Here is an 18,669-nt window from a genome sequence, read left to right as displayed (position 1 = left end):
AGTGGGTCAAGTGCAGACATGTTCTTGGTGAAGTGCAGGGGAAATGAGGTAAAACCTAGAGAAGAGATGATACTGCAAAAGGTAGTCACAGGAGAAACCGCCAAAAGAAACACTGTCAAGTAGCACAGCCTAGGAGATGTCTTGGGATCCTATATTTCGGTTATTTGGGAATGTACTCAAGTCTATAAAGTTGAAGCTTTGGTGTGTAGCATTGACCAACATGTTTGTTTTAAGTTCTAGCATACAAATTATAGGTGGGAAGGATTTCTGGGCTATTTGCAATGCTCAAATTGTAGATGCTTATTTAAATCCAGAGCTGGTCTGTAACTTAAGCTGGAGGGTGGAAACCCTTCTATTTCCTTGCCTTCACTGGGTTGGAATCAAAACCTTAAACATGTGGAAAAAATTTAAATAAGCAACCAGTGGCTCTTTGAAACATTATTTGTGTGTTTAGTAAATACAGTTGGAGATTATAGAGACAGCAAGGATGAATATATATTTTGGCATGTACCACTCCTTTAGCTTTCACTGCTAGGCTGCCCTTCATTGCGTGTCCTTCAAGCTTTGTGTGAAGATAAAGGGAAGAATGTTATGCAGCCAACCTCTGGACTGCAGCTTAGAGCAGCCTCCCATTCGTGGCATCCTGCTTCTCTCCCCCCTTAAAACATAAAAGTGCAAAAGAAAGTAGTCCTATGGGTTTTTGAATTGTGGGCTGTTGATTACTTTATGAAGAGTAAATCAGAAAAGGTGCATAAAATCTGTGAATCAGCACTAGGGTGTCTTTACTTAGTTGTTTTTATTAATGTATGGAGCAGGACTTGAGCTTGTAAGCAAGTCTAGCTAATGGGGGAATTTCTCTATATGCATTAAAGGCAGCATAAAAAGGGGGAAGATGATAAACTGAGAGCAGCTTTTCACATGTTCTCCTTACCAAAAGACTTGAGTGATTGAAACAATGATTTAGGGATTGCTGTTGCCTTAAATGGAGAAAGACTGCTAGAGCAGTAATCTGTATAGTAGTGTTATTGCTTCTATGCACTGCAAATAGAAACTCCTGCAAAGGCCAGGAGATTGTGTGAAAAACATTTTAAGATAAGTGTGTGTATAGGAAGGGATTTCGGTGGTGGATTGCCCAGCTATAAGTGATGTAGGTACTGTGGAGAGATGGAGTTTTGTTCTGTTTTTTTTCCCCTTTGCAAAAGGGCTTGTGTCCTTGGCAGCAGGCTTTCCCATCTCTGGACTTGATTGCCTAAGCAGTCTTAGAAAGAGAAAACCTAGAAAACCTGTTGCGTAATATTTTGGGTAAATTGAATGGTTGATGAGACTACTGGGTTTGACTTCTCGTTTCCCTTCTAGGAGATGGGTGGAAAGAGCCTTGATTTTTACTAGTGATTAAGGGAGTGGTGTAACAGAGGAGTGTATTCAAGTTACTATCTTCTTTGAAGAAATTTAGCTGCTTCTAATTATTTCCTGCAGGCAGTGGCCAACTGCAGTGGAGCCAGCTGAATGAGTCGTGGCTCCTCCATCTCGTATAGAGACTCAACTGCTCCTAGAAGAGTAGATTTGGCAACCTGGTCTGTAAGGGTGGTGTGGTGTGTTCTGTACCAGCTGCCATCCCAGACACCTGCTGCAGCCTTCCAAGTGTTGCTGTAGTTTAGCAGGGTGACTGCTCTGAGGTGTTAAGACTTGCACATACAGCCTTCATAAAGCTGACAGCAGTAGGCAGGCCTGAGTAATCCAACACTCTGGTGTGTGCTTGCTCCTCTAGTTTGTCTAGACTTGGCGTCAGTTTAAAACCAGTAGGTTGTCAGTGGTTTGTGTCTGCTGGAATTGTGCTCCCGTTAGTCTTTTAAGCGGTTCTGCCACAAACTCCTTGACCTCTTCAGAGCTACTTATGCTGGTGTTGGGCTTGTTGGGTGTGCAGGCACCTTGCCACTGCTGCAGGGTGGCAATCAGGAGTAAATGTATGGCCTCATGGAATGTTTCAGGATATGCTCTGCCATTCCTTAATTCTTTAAACATGGCTTGAACAGCAGCGGTAAGGTCCATTCTGCTCAAATTGATAAATACTGTGTCTGCTACATCTAATTTTTTTAAATCAACCCTGACTGACAAGGCCTGCAAGCTGTGGTTGTCATGTGTCCTGTGGCACATGGTCCCAATGCAACTCTTTCAAAACCAGCAGCTGTTTCAGGCACATGAGTCTTGTCCAGTGCCTGGAGGTAAACCACAACACTAATTGCCTTGCAAACCTCTCCTGTAGTGGCTGTGACAGCAGATTTGGCAATGCAGCTCCATGGGAGGGAAGAAAATGCTTGTAAGAGCAGTTGTTAAATGGGGGAGCTCTGGCATCTGCTCATTGTGAATTTGAGATGTGGCTGATGCTGGATCAGGACAGCTTAATCTTGTTTCCTTTTTTGAGGGAGGAACCACGTTCCATGTCTCTGTACCTAGTCTGGCATTCTTGCTTTGTGTGTAGTGATTTGGGTTTTTTTATTTAAAAAGAAACAAACAAACTAAAAGGGGTGGAGGGAATCATAGAAATGCTCTGGAGATTACAGAATATGCTGTAGTTCTTGGCCCTTGGACAGATAATGAGGAAAATAAGAAGCATTCCTCTGAGATTATTATGGTTTTCTTTTTCTGAACTCTCTTAGTGAAAAACATTGCCCTTGTTGGATATAAACTTGTTACTTTAGTTGTTCTACTAATAACTGGTTTGTGAGAGTAAAAAAAAAATATTCCAAATTCTTCCTTTTATTTAAAACCTGACATACTTTACTGTTTTGTAGATGTAAAGGTTCAGACAGTAACTTTGAATTCTGCATGATAGAGAAATGAAAGCTGAAGCTGAAGGGGGACAGGGAGTAACTTCAGAGTACATGCTTTATCTTCCAAATCAGAACCCTGAATTTCCAGATATACTGAGAACGACACCATGTTTTAGTCACCTAATGCTTTTTTATAAGTATCACTTTCTGTTTTCTTAATCAAACATAGGACTTAAATTCCCTTCCTTGTGATCGTCCCTTCTAAAGTCGGAGTCTGTAAATAATTTTATTTATACAACTGTATGTTCACGTAAGTTTCTCATCCGTCTTTCTAAGACTGTTAAAGGCCACAGAATTGAGACCTAATTTATAGTTTGCGTAAATTCATTCCTCAGAAAGTCTGTTCTTAAGCTCCTCGGTAGCACGGTTTGAGCCAAGGATACAGGCAAAAGAAAAGAACAGTTTTTAAGGCTGAGGTTTTTTCCTCTTTCAGTCTTCATGAAAGCAAGGTAAAGGGATGACTCGTAGTTGGAAGAGTATGTTCTGGTGGCTTATTCTGTGATGAGATGTTCTGCTGTCTACAGATAGGCACTTTTTCTGGGAATCCTGAAGTTTGGGTGCTGTGTTTAGGATCCCATGCCTGTTGGCTTGTTTGAATTTTTTTTGGCGGGGTGGAGGGTTGTTTGGGTTTTTTTGTTTGGTTGATTGGTTTTGTGTGGGTGGTGTTGTGGGAGATTGCTTAGTCTGGGTGCGAAGCGACTGAGACTGCTGTGTAGGTGTATCCTGAGAGGACAGTTTACTGGTGTCTGCTCAAAATGCAAAGGAGCTGTTCAGTGTCTCTGCTGTGGGGGTCAGCAGTTTTTCAGTGTGGTACCAGATCTAAATGAATAGATGAACAGCAACCTGTACATACTCTTCCTGTGGCCAGCTGCATGAGGGTTGTGGTACGTGAGCATAGGTTATATATAGTATACACAGCTGGCCAAGTGTGCTACAACTGGTGATGTGTTTCTCCCAGTAAGGCAGCTGCAGCTCAGTTGATGAGCTCTGCTGGGCAACCCAGGTCCATGCTGTTGAACTAGAAACCTTAGTGTGGACATGTCCAAATGGTGGGGTCAGCTGGGTGGAGTCAGGACAGTGTACTGCAGTCAGCCCTCATGGGCAGCTCCAAACTGAAACTGGACAAGAACAAAGACAGCCATGTTAATAAACCATCTGCAAAGAACAGAGTTAACTGTATTCTACACTGACAATGATGTGTCTGGAGAAGGTTGGTGAGCTGGTGCTGTGATTTCAGTTCTTCCTTATTTTTCCCCCTTTTTGTTTTCCCTACTATGACATCTGATAACTTGACTTTGGTAAGTTTGGAGGAATAGAGTGGTGTCTTGTTGATATCTTTGAATTTGTGCAATGGGAAAGACGCTTTAGTGAGAACTATGAATTTTGACATGAATAAGGAGACGCATCCTGGGTTTGGTGCTATCTTCTTAATACAAGAACAAAGTCCTCTTTTTTTGTTCCTACAAACCATTATGTAGTTTCAAAACATTCCTAATTCCTTACTGGCTTATGGAACTGAATAATGTATGTAGGTAGTACTCCTTCAGTTCTGCACAGTCAGGGTAGTGCACATCCTTAGTGCCTGCTGGAAGCACAGAGGGGAAGGAATTTGATCAGGGTTGATTCGTTATGCCAGTGCGCTTTAGTTTTGGGTGAAGATAACTTAACTATGACTGCATGCAAGCTAAAAATTCGTCCTTTGAAATCTAAACTTGTCTTCAGATGGCATTGTTACTCCAGTATTCAATACCAGGTCACTCAGTCTCTAGAGAGATGTACCAGAATGTGCTTTGCTCTGCAGTTTGGGTGATAAGCAACAGGCTGGCAGTATCTGGTGGAGCCTTGTGCTTAGGCAATGGGTAACACGGGCATTTTGAGGCTTATTCTGCTTTCAGGGGTTGTCTTTCTGGAGGCTTTGTGGACTTAGTCATTTGAAACCAGGAGATAAATCCTGGGAACAGGAATGATCCAATAAACTTTATTCAACTAACAAACTAGGTGTCACTTGTGCTGCGTAGAGCTGTTGCTAAAAATTGTTATAAGACTGCTAGAGAGTTCTAGAAACAGCTGGGAAAATCCTGGCACTTCCTAGAAATTACTGGCTCTGGAAACAGGGGGAAGAAATCCTGGAAACTTTTGAGAATTCCAAAGAACTTCTAAACCCTACCAGAAGTTCAGAGAAACTTAGTTACGAGAGACTTTCAGTTTCTAGGGGCTCTAAGGTTTCTCGTAACTAAGTTTCTAGGGATTCCTGCGGAGAAATTCCAGGAGCTACCACTAATGTCTAGAAAATGCTAGAAATCCTGTGGGAATCCAGTAAACTCAGTGACTCTGCTAGTAATTTCTATGATTTACGAGCATTTACTAGGAATAGGAAAGCCATTACCAGCTATCTTTGGATAAAGTGTCAAATGGTTGTACGTGAATAAACACGCAAATCTTCCCTAAGCTGTCAAGCGTAGAGTTTTAGCATCTCCCTTGGTAAGTGTCCTTTTATGTGCTTGTCTAACACACAAACTTGTTTTCTTTCCTGCAGTCCTACTTTGTTACGGATTATGACCCAACGATTGAAGACTCCTACACCAAGCAATGTGTGATAGACGAGAGAGCTGCGCGCTTGGACAGTAAGTAGCCCAGCTAAAGTTCAGTCTAACAACCTGGAGCCGTCGGTGCCTGTGTTTGTATCTGCAGACATCAAATGAAATTATAGCTCAACAACTGCTCAGCATGTGTTTTGGTTTTTTTTTTTTATGTAAGTGTATGGCTGATAAAAGCTGCCTCGCTTTGTTTTATTGATGAGACACCCAGGGTTTGAAGTGCTTCTGCCCTTTGTGTAAGGATCGCTCTTTGAATTTGATATTGTTTGAAGCTGTAGTGCCCACAAAACTAGGAGAGTTTATATAACTCCTGGGTGACATGGTGGAGTGAAAAAACACATCTCTGGGCTGTTGTGTGCTGTCTCTCCCAAGTGCAATATGAGCACTTTGCTTTAAAAGTTTCAGTTCTCCCTTGTCAGTGATTTCTTTAAGGACAAACCAACAACCCTCCCAAACCTCATCTGCTGTATCTTTAAGCAGTTTTCAGGTGTTTCAGCTCATCATGAATTAGCAGAAGTCCTCAAATTTTTTGTTGTTCAGTGTGTTTGGTACGTCTTGAATTGTTCAATCCCAAAAACTTGTTGGGAATATTGGCAAAAAATCCAGAGTATGTTTGAAAAGTGGTTTCTGTTTAGCTATGATGTACAGAAGAGACTCTAAATAATGTCTTATTAGGAGTTATTTTTTTCTCAGTCTATAAGACCATGAAATGTAGTAATCCATATTTTTCTTCTGTTCAGTTCTGGATACAGCAGGACAAGAAGAATTTGGAGCGATGCGTGAACAATACATGAGGACAGGGGAGGGTTTTCTGCTTGTTTTCTCAGTCACAGATAGAGGAAGGTAAGCCTGATGTCAAGTTGTTAAGACAAACAAGTCGTAATTATTCTCAAATTATCCATAATTGAAATAATCTCAAACAGAAGCATGAAGTATGCATTCACTCTTAGATTCTAGGTGTGGCAATCTTTCGGCACTTATGACAACCAATTTTGAATCAATCACTTGTTGAAAGTGTCTGTCTCTTTCAATAGAGGACTTGGAAACAAGCACAAAAAAATGACAGCTCTATTCAAGAACTTTATTACAGTCCAGAATATAAAGTTTTCTGGGATTGACTGGTATTTGTGGTATTCATCCTCTTGCCATGTGCAAAATCAAGTAACTGGCTCTGGGTTTCTGGATGGGTGTATCCAGTTTAGGGTATGACTCTGCACTCTTCTGCAGGCAGTGCTCACTCTGCTTTCTCCCATGAATTGACTGAATGACTGCAGAGTGGAAATGAAACATCTTCTTAAAAAGTTCATGGGGAGCTATGCTTGGTGGCACACCTTCCTTCTAATTCACCTTTGGATGAAGTGTCTGGCTACCTCATTTTTTTTTAATGCGACTTTCTTACTGATGATCATCTTGCTTTTAAGTTTTAATTGTCAAATCTAAGTGTAAATGTCTTCAGATTATATGCCTGGCATTAAGTATAGTGTCTGGGAAGGCTCCAAAGGGATGTGATTGTCTGCAAGCATCTGTGCCGAAGCTCCTTATGTAGCTATGTAGCTTTAACAGTGTTCACTTGAAAGCAGTGATTTCTTTCTTTAGTCTCCAAAAATCCTTGTTTAGACCAAAATTAGCTTGTTTAATATGCTGTCCTGGAAGAAACTTTCTGCTTTGCTGTCCTTTCCTTAAACACTTCTGGAGTATTCATTACTGCTTGAACAGTATCAGTACCTGGTATAACTTAGTCGGTAACTGGGAAGATTTCTGATCATTTAGCCCTGCCATTTTTCTGGTTTTGAAGAAATAAACTTTCCATCTTTGATCCCTCAGAATTCCCAGTAGCAGCTATGGATGTTTCCAGCTGAAATATTGATCAGCAGGGTCTCTAGGCTGTAGTTTGAATATTCTAGCTAGAGTTGAACTCCGAAGTTAGTATTTGTAGAATGGACTGTGGTTGCTTGATTCTCTGGCCTCTGGGTCTGGGGACAGGGGCACAGTAAGCATTCTGCTCACCCTGCAGCTCCACCTAAGCCCAGTGCATAGCAGGCTTTTAACTTGAGGATTTTTTTAGTTTGAGTGTTGAATGGTTCTCTAACTGGTCATACTGTGACAGCAGACTCTGGAGTGCCTGCAGCTGTCTGTGCTTGTGTGTCATGGCAGGGCAAGTCCAAATAGGTGACTCATCATTTCTGAACTTTTGCAGAACCTGAGAATCTGTGAATTAGTACACTGATGCTCTACTTTTATTCTTTTACAGTTTTGAAGAAATTTATAAGTTTCAGAGACAAATCCTTAGAGTGAAAGATCGTGATGAGTTTCCTATGATTCTAGTTGGCAATAAAGCAGACTTGGACCACCAAAGACAGGTAATTCATTTGCTGTTACTACTCACTGTTTTTCAGAAACTTTACAGTTTTCATCCCGAAGCCAGAATGGGAACAAACAAATGAAAAAAGCCATATCATACAAACTAACTCCAATGCAAGAAATTACACTTGGGTTTTGTACTTGAAGAATCTTAAAAGCATGATGGCATTCCACATACAGCACATCTTCTCTCTGACTCAGTGGGGTTATGTTGAGACCAAATATATTCACAGAGTTGAGAGCTCTCTGTCATGACTTGATTACTCAGGCATGAACGTGTCTAATTCCTCCGTTCTGTTACTCACCACCGCGCTGTGCCAAGCAGAGTGCGTTCCAGCACTAGCTCCAGCGATCCTTGGGCTTCAGTGCCCTTGCTTTTACCTTTCACTGCTGTTATGGATAAATTAGTAGCTGTTCACTGTTTTCTCTTCGACCACTTGTCTTCTGTGTAACTGACTTAATACTTTAAAGGTTGGAAGTACAGCAAGGCAGTTAATTGTTGTACTTATGTGCCTTCAAATTAAAGTTTTGAAACTTTAATTCATCCTCAGCTCTAGTTGTAAGACAGTTGAAAAGATTTAGTTTAGAATTATGTAAAGAAGGATCTTTAAATGTGTGTTCTCTGTTTGCTATTGATTTTTAATGGATCAAACTAATTTGAGCTGAAATGAAAATAATCTCACTGTAGCAGAAGGAAAGGAACAGATGTCAAACTTCTATTTTCTTCAGCAGTTTATTTGAGAAGCTTAATATTTTCTCCTGACATAGTAAGATGACATCTAAAGCTTGTTAGCAAACACATGATTTTTTTTTTCTGAGAGTAAACTAAATATTACTAAAATTGCTGTAATTATTTTAAAAGTTACACAAGGAAAACATAATTTCAAACAATCAGATATTCTTAGAGTTGTATACCAGGATGTGGCTTAGTTTCTGCCCACAAGTGCTCACATAGATTCTTGTTCTTTGCTGAATAAAATCTTTTCTCGGTTGAAAAGCAGATACAAAATAGGCTTACATTAAATAATGTTAACAAGTTCAATGAGTTAGTACATTGTTGAATGAATTTCTTGAATACTACATAAAGCATTTAGTACAAAAAAAATTCCTTTTGAGTATAGTTCCTTGACTGTCACAACCTCTTTATCCCAAAACCGGTGTAGAAAGATCATGATAAAATCAAAACCTATGCTGAAAGATACTGATTGGAAAAAAAGTTTTCACAGACATAGCTCACAAATTCATCAGAAGTAACTTCATGTACTCACACATGCACTGAACTATCAGCCTGTCCCTGAGGCAGAAGTGAAACTTTCTTTCTTCAGTTACCATCATGCCCCCATCAAAATTCCCAGATTTAACCCAGGTCTTGAAACATATGTACTTTAACTCATGCACAAGTGTTGGCGTGGAGAACATGTAGGTGAAACTGAACTATCTGCTAATTGTAATTGCTGAAGAACAGACATCCAGATGCTTTGGGAGGGAAATAACATCATTGCTGTCAGCCCCAGTTCTCAGAGGATACCTGCAAATGTAGTTGGTAATACTGTAGATCCCTTTCTAGAAACAGTTACAAACTTTGTTCTCTGTCTTCCACCCTCCTAATGTTTTTAAACCACTTCTGTTTCTCCCTTGAAGGCAGAAAGGTGCCCATCACCTGTTCTACTATCCCTCTCTCCCTGGTTCCTGCTGATTTTTCAGTTGACAGTGGGCTGGTACACATTCAAACTCTAAGCAGCTGTTTTCAAATTGCTTAACTTTGCAGTTTTGCTGCTTATATCTGAACACAAAAGCATATGTTGCCAAAATCTCCTTTTGCTTTTTATGGCTATAATAATTACCTTAATTGATTAGATGCTGATGAGCATAACTTTTGAGGCTGTCACTCACCATTTATATGCCAGTTGGTGTATTTGTCACTCCTATTGTAAGCTGGGGCTTATACAGATGTAGCTGAAAAAAACAGTTCTGGGTTTGCTGAAACAGCTCCTTATATGTTCTTAACTCTTCTCTACCCCTTCCCTGTCACTTGGTGTGTTCCAGTTGGGCTGAAGTCAGTGTGAAGGAATGGTTTGGGGATGCTGAGCTGACATAATTGTTCTCCAAAAGGGAGAGGCTCCCCTCCCTCTTGACTTCACATTCCCATTCCTTCCTTTGCTGGCCTTAGCTCTCACTTGAGGCGCTTTCAGTTGAATCATCTCTCTGGAAGGGGAGTAAAACAGATGAGCAGGAATGACTTCCTGGGACCTATGTGAGCTAAATCAGCTTGCAGAAAGAATTGAGTGCCAGCGCTGTAAGCATGGGAAGGGGTGGGACTGTGGCTTGCAGCAAAGCAGGGAGGAGTTGGGGTGGGGGCAAGAAAGTGAGACCTCGCCTTTTGGCAGCACCAAGCAGTTAGATGTTATCAGCTGTATGTTAAATGCAGCCAGAGTCTCCATTTCATCTGTGGGGTTGTTTCTGCTCCATCATGTGAACTCTCAACACAGGAATCCAGTCAGTGAGTGGGACCAGCTTGCTGATCTGACTGAAAGTTAGTCCTTGCCACTGTGTCTTCCCAAGTAAGGCAAAACTTCAGCCTGACAAGCAAGGTCATACTTGTCTGGCTACAGGTTTGCTGTGCAGGCAACTGCGATGGGAGATCTTGGAGCAAAGGCTTGCCTAGGAGTGCTGGAGTGAGTGGGAAGTGTGGGATGTCCCCAGGCTGCAACTTGTAGGGAAAACCAGGAGAAAGACTAGTCCTCTGCATTTTTGTATTTTCAATCTGGTGGTCTTTGAGGCCTCACTTGGGTTACATCAAAAACCTGTTCAGCCAGGCTGGTTTTAGAAATTCAGGAAATTGGGTATCAAAACTGCTCGTATTGAGCATCTGCCTGCTCTTTGTGGAAGACAGGAGGTAGACTAGTGAAACACATGCTACCTCCGAGAGACTAAAACTAAGTTCAAGAAAGTAATTTAATGTGTGTTTGGATTGGCAGATGATACTCAGTAGAACCAACAAATCTTCCCAGAGCCCAGAAGAGTTAAATGTATACAATAGTTCTGGATGTCTCAAGGGTCTGACCACACCTTTATCCAAGTAACTGTGTGTTGAGGTTGAACAGAGTACTATCTTTGTGACACCATAAATCTGGAAGCTAATGAGGCGTAACTAATCATCCTTGTGTGGTGGCAGCTGTTTCTCAGGAAATACACGAACTGGGTTGTACAGCAGAAGTGCACAAACAATTGTGTGATCTTGATGAATTGTTGGGGCTTACCAAAGATATAGTCTAAAATAGTGGTGGCTCTTATGTACTACAGGCAGATTCACAAGTGTCTTTGGAAGAAGAGACGTGAAAGAATAGGTTTGAAATTTAATAGGTGATTTAATATGGTAATAACTGCATAGATAAATGGAGTTAAGCGTCCTTCTTGTGATTTTTATCTCTCAATATCCACAGGTTAGGGTGACAAAGAAAAATGAGTCATTAGGGGACAAGCAAACATAATTCTATAGAATGTATGATAAGGAATGAAGCTGCTAGTCTTTCCAAATTCCCCAATCAGTCACAGATTGCTGACTGTGAAACCAGAATTGAAACACCATCTCTCATTGCTCACACTGTGTAGCAGTCTTTCTCTTAAATGGGTTAATTCTGTACAACTCGACACTGGATGTTTCTACAGTAAGATAATTCAGTAGAGCACCAGATGTTTTAATAATAACCACTACTGTTGGAGAAGTAGACTTGTCAGTGCAGGATATGTATGACTTTTTGTAGATAACTGCTAGCTTAAACTGGGTCAAGTCTGATCATTCCCCAGATGGCAGGGTTTCAAGAAAAATCCAAGTTGCAACAGGAAAGTGCTTGGGTTTCATTAAATGTTAGTTCTTGCTTTTGCATCATGACTGAACTAACACAGTGACCTAGTGCTGAGATCATCTCTGCTGCTAGATTCTTTTAAAGCAAGGTTTTAAAGAGAGATCCATGGGTCTTCAGTTTATGTGTAGAGAGATGATGAGCAAATGTGGTGATCCCAGGCAAGCAGCCTCATGCCTTGACCTTGACTGGCAGCAGCCTAAGTGCTGGCAAACCAGCAGTTTGGTGTGTTGGGTTTGCAAACTCACTGCTTCACAAATAGCTTGGCCTGAGGTGGCTTATTTCGGGGGGTGGACCAGTACAGGGACCTGGGTGGTCAAAGTCATTAACATTTTGTTTTGGCCTTTCTCTTATCTATTGTTTTCTTATATGAAAGTGTGACAATACCTTCTTGCCAGTGGTAGGACGTGAGGTCGTGCATAGCGACACCTCTGTGCTCACGGATGGATCAGACCTTCAGGTCCTCCCATGGCTTGTGTGATTTGAGCTTTATAGATAATGAGCAGCTGGGCATCTGATTGAGTATCTGAACACAGCAAGGAGTCTGAGTGTGTGTCAGTTTGCTTCATAACCACAGTTTGCATGTGCCAGAGTGACCTTTGTTAGGAGAATGTGGGCAAACTGGAATTAGTGGATAGTGAGCTACCCCTGCAGGAAAATGTTACGGCAGCCCACTGTAAGCATGAACCAGCAGCATCTGTGGGTGGGCTGGTGAGGCAGAAAATCAGGATGACAAATACACTCTTCAGGAGCAATGGAGCAGGAATGGACAATGTTTCTGTGCTGAGAACGCAGTAGGGTGAACACAAGGTGGTAGAAATGGATTCCTTTCAGACTTGAGGAAACACTTAGCTGCTACCCGCTGATGGGGTATGACGTGTCCCTTAGTCTCGTGTAAGTGTCCAAACAAAAGACGGATGCAGTGTTAGGTTAGGCAGCCTTGTAGAGTTGCTTTAGGTGGAGGAAACATAGAAACTTCAGAAATTAATTTCCATATTTCTGACAGATATCAGATACAATAGTGAAGAGAGATGGCCACATGTTCACAGGATTCTTGTGCAGATACTCAAATGGAAACTGTTTCAGAAAGAGGAATGATAACTTAGAGAAGTGAAGAATAAGCTTTTCCATGTTTGACTTGCTCACATCTTCTGTAATGGGTTTTAATTTGAGAAACTTTTACTAAATGACTGAACACTGAGTGATACCTAAAAAACAAACAATAAAATATCCTATAGCAAAAAAGATAAGCATTGAGTGATTCTCATTCGTATTCAACCTTAAGCTTGCTAAAACTGCAGAACCAAGACACACAGATGTACACACAGTTACTACCATAAAATCTGTGGTTCTCTTTACTTCTGGCAAAATAACATTCAGCCCTCTTTGAGGAAAAAGGATTTAGTTTTTATTTTGCTGGTGATGTTAAATAAGCTGTCCCATCACACTTACTGATAAACATGTCATGTTACAGGATTGATGTACTTGAGAAGGGACAGCAAAAAGATGAAAATTCATGATTTTATTTTCAAGCATTTCTTTGTTTGTACTTACATTTCCCTCAGCTTTGAAGATGGAACTGGTATCTTCTGGCCTCTAATTTACAGCTTGGGCACTGCAAATGTTTGTGTAGTGTTTCCAAACCAAATATTTTTTCAAACTGACTTCGAGGTCACAAAAATTGACCACAAGCTACTTGACAATATACTTGTAAGACTGACAAAAAGATTGTTTTTGAATTAAGCAGTTACGGATATTCTAGTAAATACAACAAGGACTTTAATGTATCTATAATATTTTAAATGCAGAATATTGTGGAAGTGCAGCTTGACTTTATTACGGTGTTAGTTTGACTTGTACCTATTATGTGCGTTAGATACAACAGTGAAGAAATTGGTAACCACATATGTTTAAAGACTGAATTCAGTTTCTCCTCAGGACTGTACATTCCTTGCCAATTATTTATTTTTATTAGACTTCAGCCTCTCACTTTCTGGGGCTACGATAAACTATGCAGGGATGAAGAAAAGTAAAAGGAGTTAGTTTTGCAAAAGCAGTTATATCCATACTTAAACTTATTTGTCTGAGTGAGGCAGAGATATATATAGAAGGTTCTGGAAGCTCTGATGCAAACTTTGGGACATTCTACAGTGTCAGTGATGTGCCAGAAAACAGCTATGAATGTTTGTCAAAGTGCAGCCTTCATAAGCTTTGGAATTGGGATATTTCAACATCTGGGGTTAGAGTGGAGGGTTGAAGTGGAATTGTTCTAACTAGGGGAGCACAAGTCTTATGATTCAGTTTTCAAACAGCAGTGGAGGATTGAAGAATTCCAGTTGTTCTCCTTATGTGTCCTGCAGTTTAAAAGGCAGCAGCTCCAGTGTAGTTGATCTTAGGGTTCAGTTGGTTTTGAGGGTTTGTTTTTTGGCTTCAGCAGATGATAATAACACTGGAATAAACATAGTTTCTGTGAGTGTTTGAGATAAGCAGATGTATCCTGAATTACTCCAGCTAATGGCACAGGGTGCTGGGGGCTCCTTGTAGAGCTCCATAAGGGTTTAGAGAGAGAGCGACCCTCAGTTCAGCAGGAAGTGTATGAATATAGAACCAGTGGGGATGGAATCTAACTTGTGGAGATAAAGCATGAAGGCTCTCAAACCGTTGTGTAGCTGTTAGGAAATTATTCTGCAAGCTAAAATGTACTTCTAGGTCTTGCACTGTGGTGAATGCTGCCATTGCTTTTCTAGTCCCTTCTATTTCCATTTCTGTGTAGCTTCTTAATATAAGTGAATACTCTGAGTGCCCTTTCAAAACTAATTTAAAAATAAACCCTCATTTTTGTTCTTATAACAGTCCTCTACATGCTGATTTAATGTTTTTCTGTGAAAGCAGTGTAATCTTTGACATTTCTTCCACTTGGCATTGTCTTGGCAAGATCTGTTGTACTTCCTTTTATCACCAAAAGCAAGATCTGTTGTACTTCCTTTTATCACCAAAAGCTGCCCTTTCCTCCCTGACCCTGTGGGTGACCTTCCCGTTGAAGCCTCACGTGCCTTGCGCCACTCAGGGTGGCCTTCTGTTCTCTGACCTCTGCTTTCCACTTCATCCAGAAATACACAGTGATCTCCTTTGGTTTTGCCCTATGACCGACTTATTCCTCCTTTCTACAGTGGTCCACTGGCTTCCTGTCTTCTGCTTCATCGCTTTAAATTTTATACCAACTTCTTATGATGCTTATTATTTCCTCTGTTGTCCCAAGGAGGCAATATGTAGACAGGATTTCTTTAATATTTCTGGATTACCTGGAAGCTTCATGGATTTTTAGAGCTCTGATAATTTAAGCTATGTTTAAAACTGGCTGTATTAATATTTTGCTATGTCATAAATAGATTTTTTTAAAGGACTTCTATAAAGATTTAGAAGCTAAACAGCAGTTGTTGTTTTAAAAGTAGTCTTTTTTTTTATTTATTTCTCTAATTTAGGTGGGATAATGAGAAAGTAAATTTGGCACAGTATTCACATTTGTTAGTAATCCAGCAGATGTTGACTGAAGTACTTGCTTTAAGGAAAAGCAAGGAACTCTTGTCTACCTGTGAAGGAAAACTTGATCTTGTGCAAAACTGAAGATGAGGCAGCTGGAGTGAGCGAAATGTCTTGGAGGGTCAGCCTTTGTCTGTTGCAGGAACTTCTTTAAAAAAAAAAAAGTCTTCACTTGCTTTTGAAAAGATACAATATGTTGATTTGTTTCCCAGTCGTATTATGTGGACAGGGTGGAAACTATACTGTGGCCAAATAAGCATTATTGTTCCAGGGAAATGGATCCTTGACATGTGTATGGAGTGTCTGCTGGTACAAACGTGCTTGTAGAACCCTTGAACTTAAAGCTTGGTGTCTGTTACAGGTGACACAAGAGGAAGGCCAGCAGCTAGCACGGCAACTTAAAGTAACCTACATGGAAGCCTCAGCAAAAATCAGATTGAATGTAGACCAAGCTTTTCATGAACTTGTCAGAGTTATAAGGTATGATAACTTAAGATAATTAATGTCCCTATATTAACAAATAACTACAGGAAATGTATCAAAATGCAGTGGGAAATCTGCCTGCTGTTACCTGTAAGTTTTGACCAATGCTTTCCAGTATAAAATATTCCTGTGTATTGGGAAAAATGTTTACATGAATCTAATATATATGTGACAGATAATTTTCTCACCTTAATCTCTCAGATTTTATTGATCACCCAGTCAGTAAATGTGATAAACTAAATAGGAGATTGACCCTCTGTAAAAAATTTTCTTAAAAAAAAAAAACCAAAAGGTGAATTCAAAAACTATCACTCATTTAATCAGTAATTTGTGTGTAAAAAGGAAGTCCATTCCCTTAAAAAGAGTAAAAAGAAAGTGTTAAATACAGTAGTTATGTTTATTTACCTGAAAATGATTCTGTGAATTTAATTTGAAATACCTATTTCCAGGAAATTTCAGGAACAAGAGTGCCCTCCTTCACCAGAGCCAACGCGGAAAGAAAAAGACAAGAAAGGCTGCCATTGTGTTATTTTCTGAGAATCCCAAGAACCAAGCTATCAACTGCCAGATTATTTTTTTTTCTTTCCATCATTTTACATCACTTCTGGTATTGGTCTAGCCTTATTATGTGCATGTTCTAAAGTGGTCACCAGAATAGCCTTAGTCCAAGAAGCTGGCAGAATAGTTCTTGAAGAAGACTCGGTCATCCTGGGGCAGACTTCAAACCAAAACACTAAGGCTGCTTCTCTAATACCACAGTTCCTTCCTTCTCTCCCTTCAGAGCTTGCACCTTGTGGAGTTTTATTCGCAAAGGAGATGAAACAAAACCGTGTAGGACAAGGTGTTGAAGTGATGCATAAGTTGTCTCTTGTGAATTAATTTATTTTTACTTCTGACATTTCATTAGCTATTACAGAGACCTATATTGAAGTACAGAGAATACTTTTTAAAAAAGGGGTGGATTGGCTTTTTTTTTTTCCCTCAGTTAAATTAGACTTGAGTATTCAGCTAGCCTTAAGAAACCTACACTGAATTTCATTGTCAGCTAAAATTTTCATCTCTTGTTTATGCTGCAGTTTTATTTCGGTGGCCAAAACAGTCTACTGTATTTATTTTATGAATCCAGAACAGCTACAGGATGATTACTGCTACTATTAGGATATGGCCAAATACCTGAGCTCATTCTGGATTGAGGCATTTCAGCTTAAGAAATTTCACATTATGTTTGAAAACAAATTGTGTCTTCCTTTGTATTTCTGGGTAAGGGATTAAGGAAAACTAAATTGTAGCTGTTTTTGTTTCATGTGATATAAAATTGAATTTGATCTTTCCATTGTCAGAGATGATTAAATGTTTTTGCTATATACTTTTATACATTATTTTCTTATCAAACTAGTTAACAAGTATTTTTATATGTTTGTAAGCAAATATGCTTTCACAGCATAACTTGTGTATATGTAAAGATGAGTATTTAATTCTCACAGTTCACTTTTAACTGACAAAATGTGGGATTTGCCAAACTGTGGTAAACTACTCCTTACCTTTCCGGTTATACCCAAGAATGGCCAATTATGTGCCTGCCCAGCACACCCATAGAGTAAAATCTAGTGTTGTCTTTTAATGAATTTCAGTATCCCTTACTAAAGACTGACCATTATGTGAATTATTAAACTGTAAGACTTTTAACTGATTGTTTAGTTAAACTGTGGATGGTTGTTTAATTTTGAGTTCTGTGGATTGTGTTTAAACAATTCAAGAGTATGGTCCCTGATATTGAAATACTGAGTGGTATTGCACAGTTGTCACCTTACTGAATGTGTCCAACAGTTCTTTGAAACTTGATTATTAAGCAAACCCTTGTATAACTTCAGGTGCTAGAATTAAAGATGATCTAACCATTACTGGGGGGTAAGCACACTGCCTCTTTCTGACTCTCTTCCAAAACCTGAATTTTTTGGGGGTGGGGGGACGTCATGGAACCTGGCTAGGGGATAGATATGCATGTCTGCACAACCTTTTCTTCAAGCTTGGAAGTAAAGAAAAGCCATTTCAATTTAAGTCATGACAGATTATAAAAGCTGATGTTTGTTTTGGCTTGGAGTATGTAGTCAGTGGTCCAATCAACAATTCTTGTATATTCGGGTTATGCTCACTGTCAGGTGCTCTGCCATAAATCTGTACATGTCTCCTGAGGAAACAGGACTTAAACAAGTTCTGTTTCATTTACAACAGAAAAGAATTAAACCTTGAAGTAGTGCTGGTGCTAGGCATTGCAGAGGAATTTAAGGGTTTTTTAATGTAATTTAGATTAGCTTGTGTAATGCAGTTTTGAGAGAGTGGGTAGCTTCCCCCCCTCCGATGGATTTATTGGTTGATGAAAAGCTGCTTAGGAGGAGTGTATAGAAGATTCAAACAAGAAGTTACAGTGGGAGCACATTTGGGAGATGTATTGCATTTTTCAAGTCAAATGTAAGAAATTACAGCCTGTAGCAAACACCACGTGTTTTCTCAACTATGTAAAGCCTCTCTGGAGTTAAATCACCGAATGTGTGGCATTAGAATGAGTTAAGACAACAAATTACAAGCATGCGTGTTGGGACTGAACTTCTGAGGTGCAAATATCTTTAGGTTTCATCATTTTTTTCCTTTTTTTTTAACTTTTCACTCATGGTAGAATGGTTTAAAGTAATAGATTTATATAGTTATGTCTTTTTTAACGTGCAACTCCTTGTAATTGATAGAGGAGGTGGTAGAGCCCCAGACCTTTACTTTTCCTCCTGCACAGCTTTGAGGTGGTTGATGCTAAGCAACCTGCTCCTGCTAAGCCACATGGTAAACATGGTGAGCTTCACAAACAAGTTAAACAAAAGTGGAACCACCAGCAGCTGCTGTGGAAGTCTGATCTAAGTTTATTAACTAAGACGTGCATGTGCTTTTTGAGGCTTCTATTGGAGAGAATGTACAGAAAATTCTCTGTAATGTTGTCGTCTCTTT

At 39.9% G+C, this 18,669-nt stretch overlaps 1 protein-coding gene across 1 annotated transcript in view; it reads left to right on the top strand.

The window, feature by feature from the left end:
• Positions 1 to 17,587, top strand: part of RRAS2 (RAS related 2) — a 44,246-nt gene extending 26,659 nt beyond the window's left edge. Inside the window, exons 2-6 of the mRNA XM_027651325.1 lie at positions 5,368 to 5,455; positions 6,169 to 6,271; positions 7,680 to 7,788; positions 15,554 to 15,672; positions 16,125 to 17,587. Of these exons, the coding sequence (XP_027507126.1) occupies positions 5,368 to 5,455; positions 6,169 to 6,271; positions 7,680 to 7,788; positions 15,554 to 15,672; positions 16,125 to 16,212 (507 nt within the window). The 3' untranslated portion in view covers positions 16,213 to 17,587. The remainder of the gene's footprint in view (positions 1 to 5,367; positions 5,456 to 6,168; positions 6,272 to 7,679; positions 7,789 to 15,553; positions 15,673 to 16,124) is intronic.
• The last annotated feature ends 1,082 nt before the right edge of the window (positions 17,588 to 18,669 follow it).

Source organism: Corapipo altera, unplaced genomic scaffold (genome assembly GCF_003945725.1).
Source record: "Corapipo altera isolate COAL_440 unplaced genomic scaffold, ASM394572v1 78, whole genome shotgun sequence".
Taxonomy (NCBI): domain Eukaryota; kingdom Metazoa; phylum Chordata; class Aves; order Passeriformes; family Pipridae; genus Corapipo; species Corapipo altera.
This window is presented reverse-complemented; position numbering and strand designations above follow the sequence as displayed.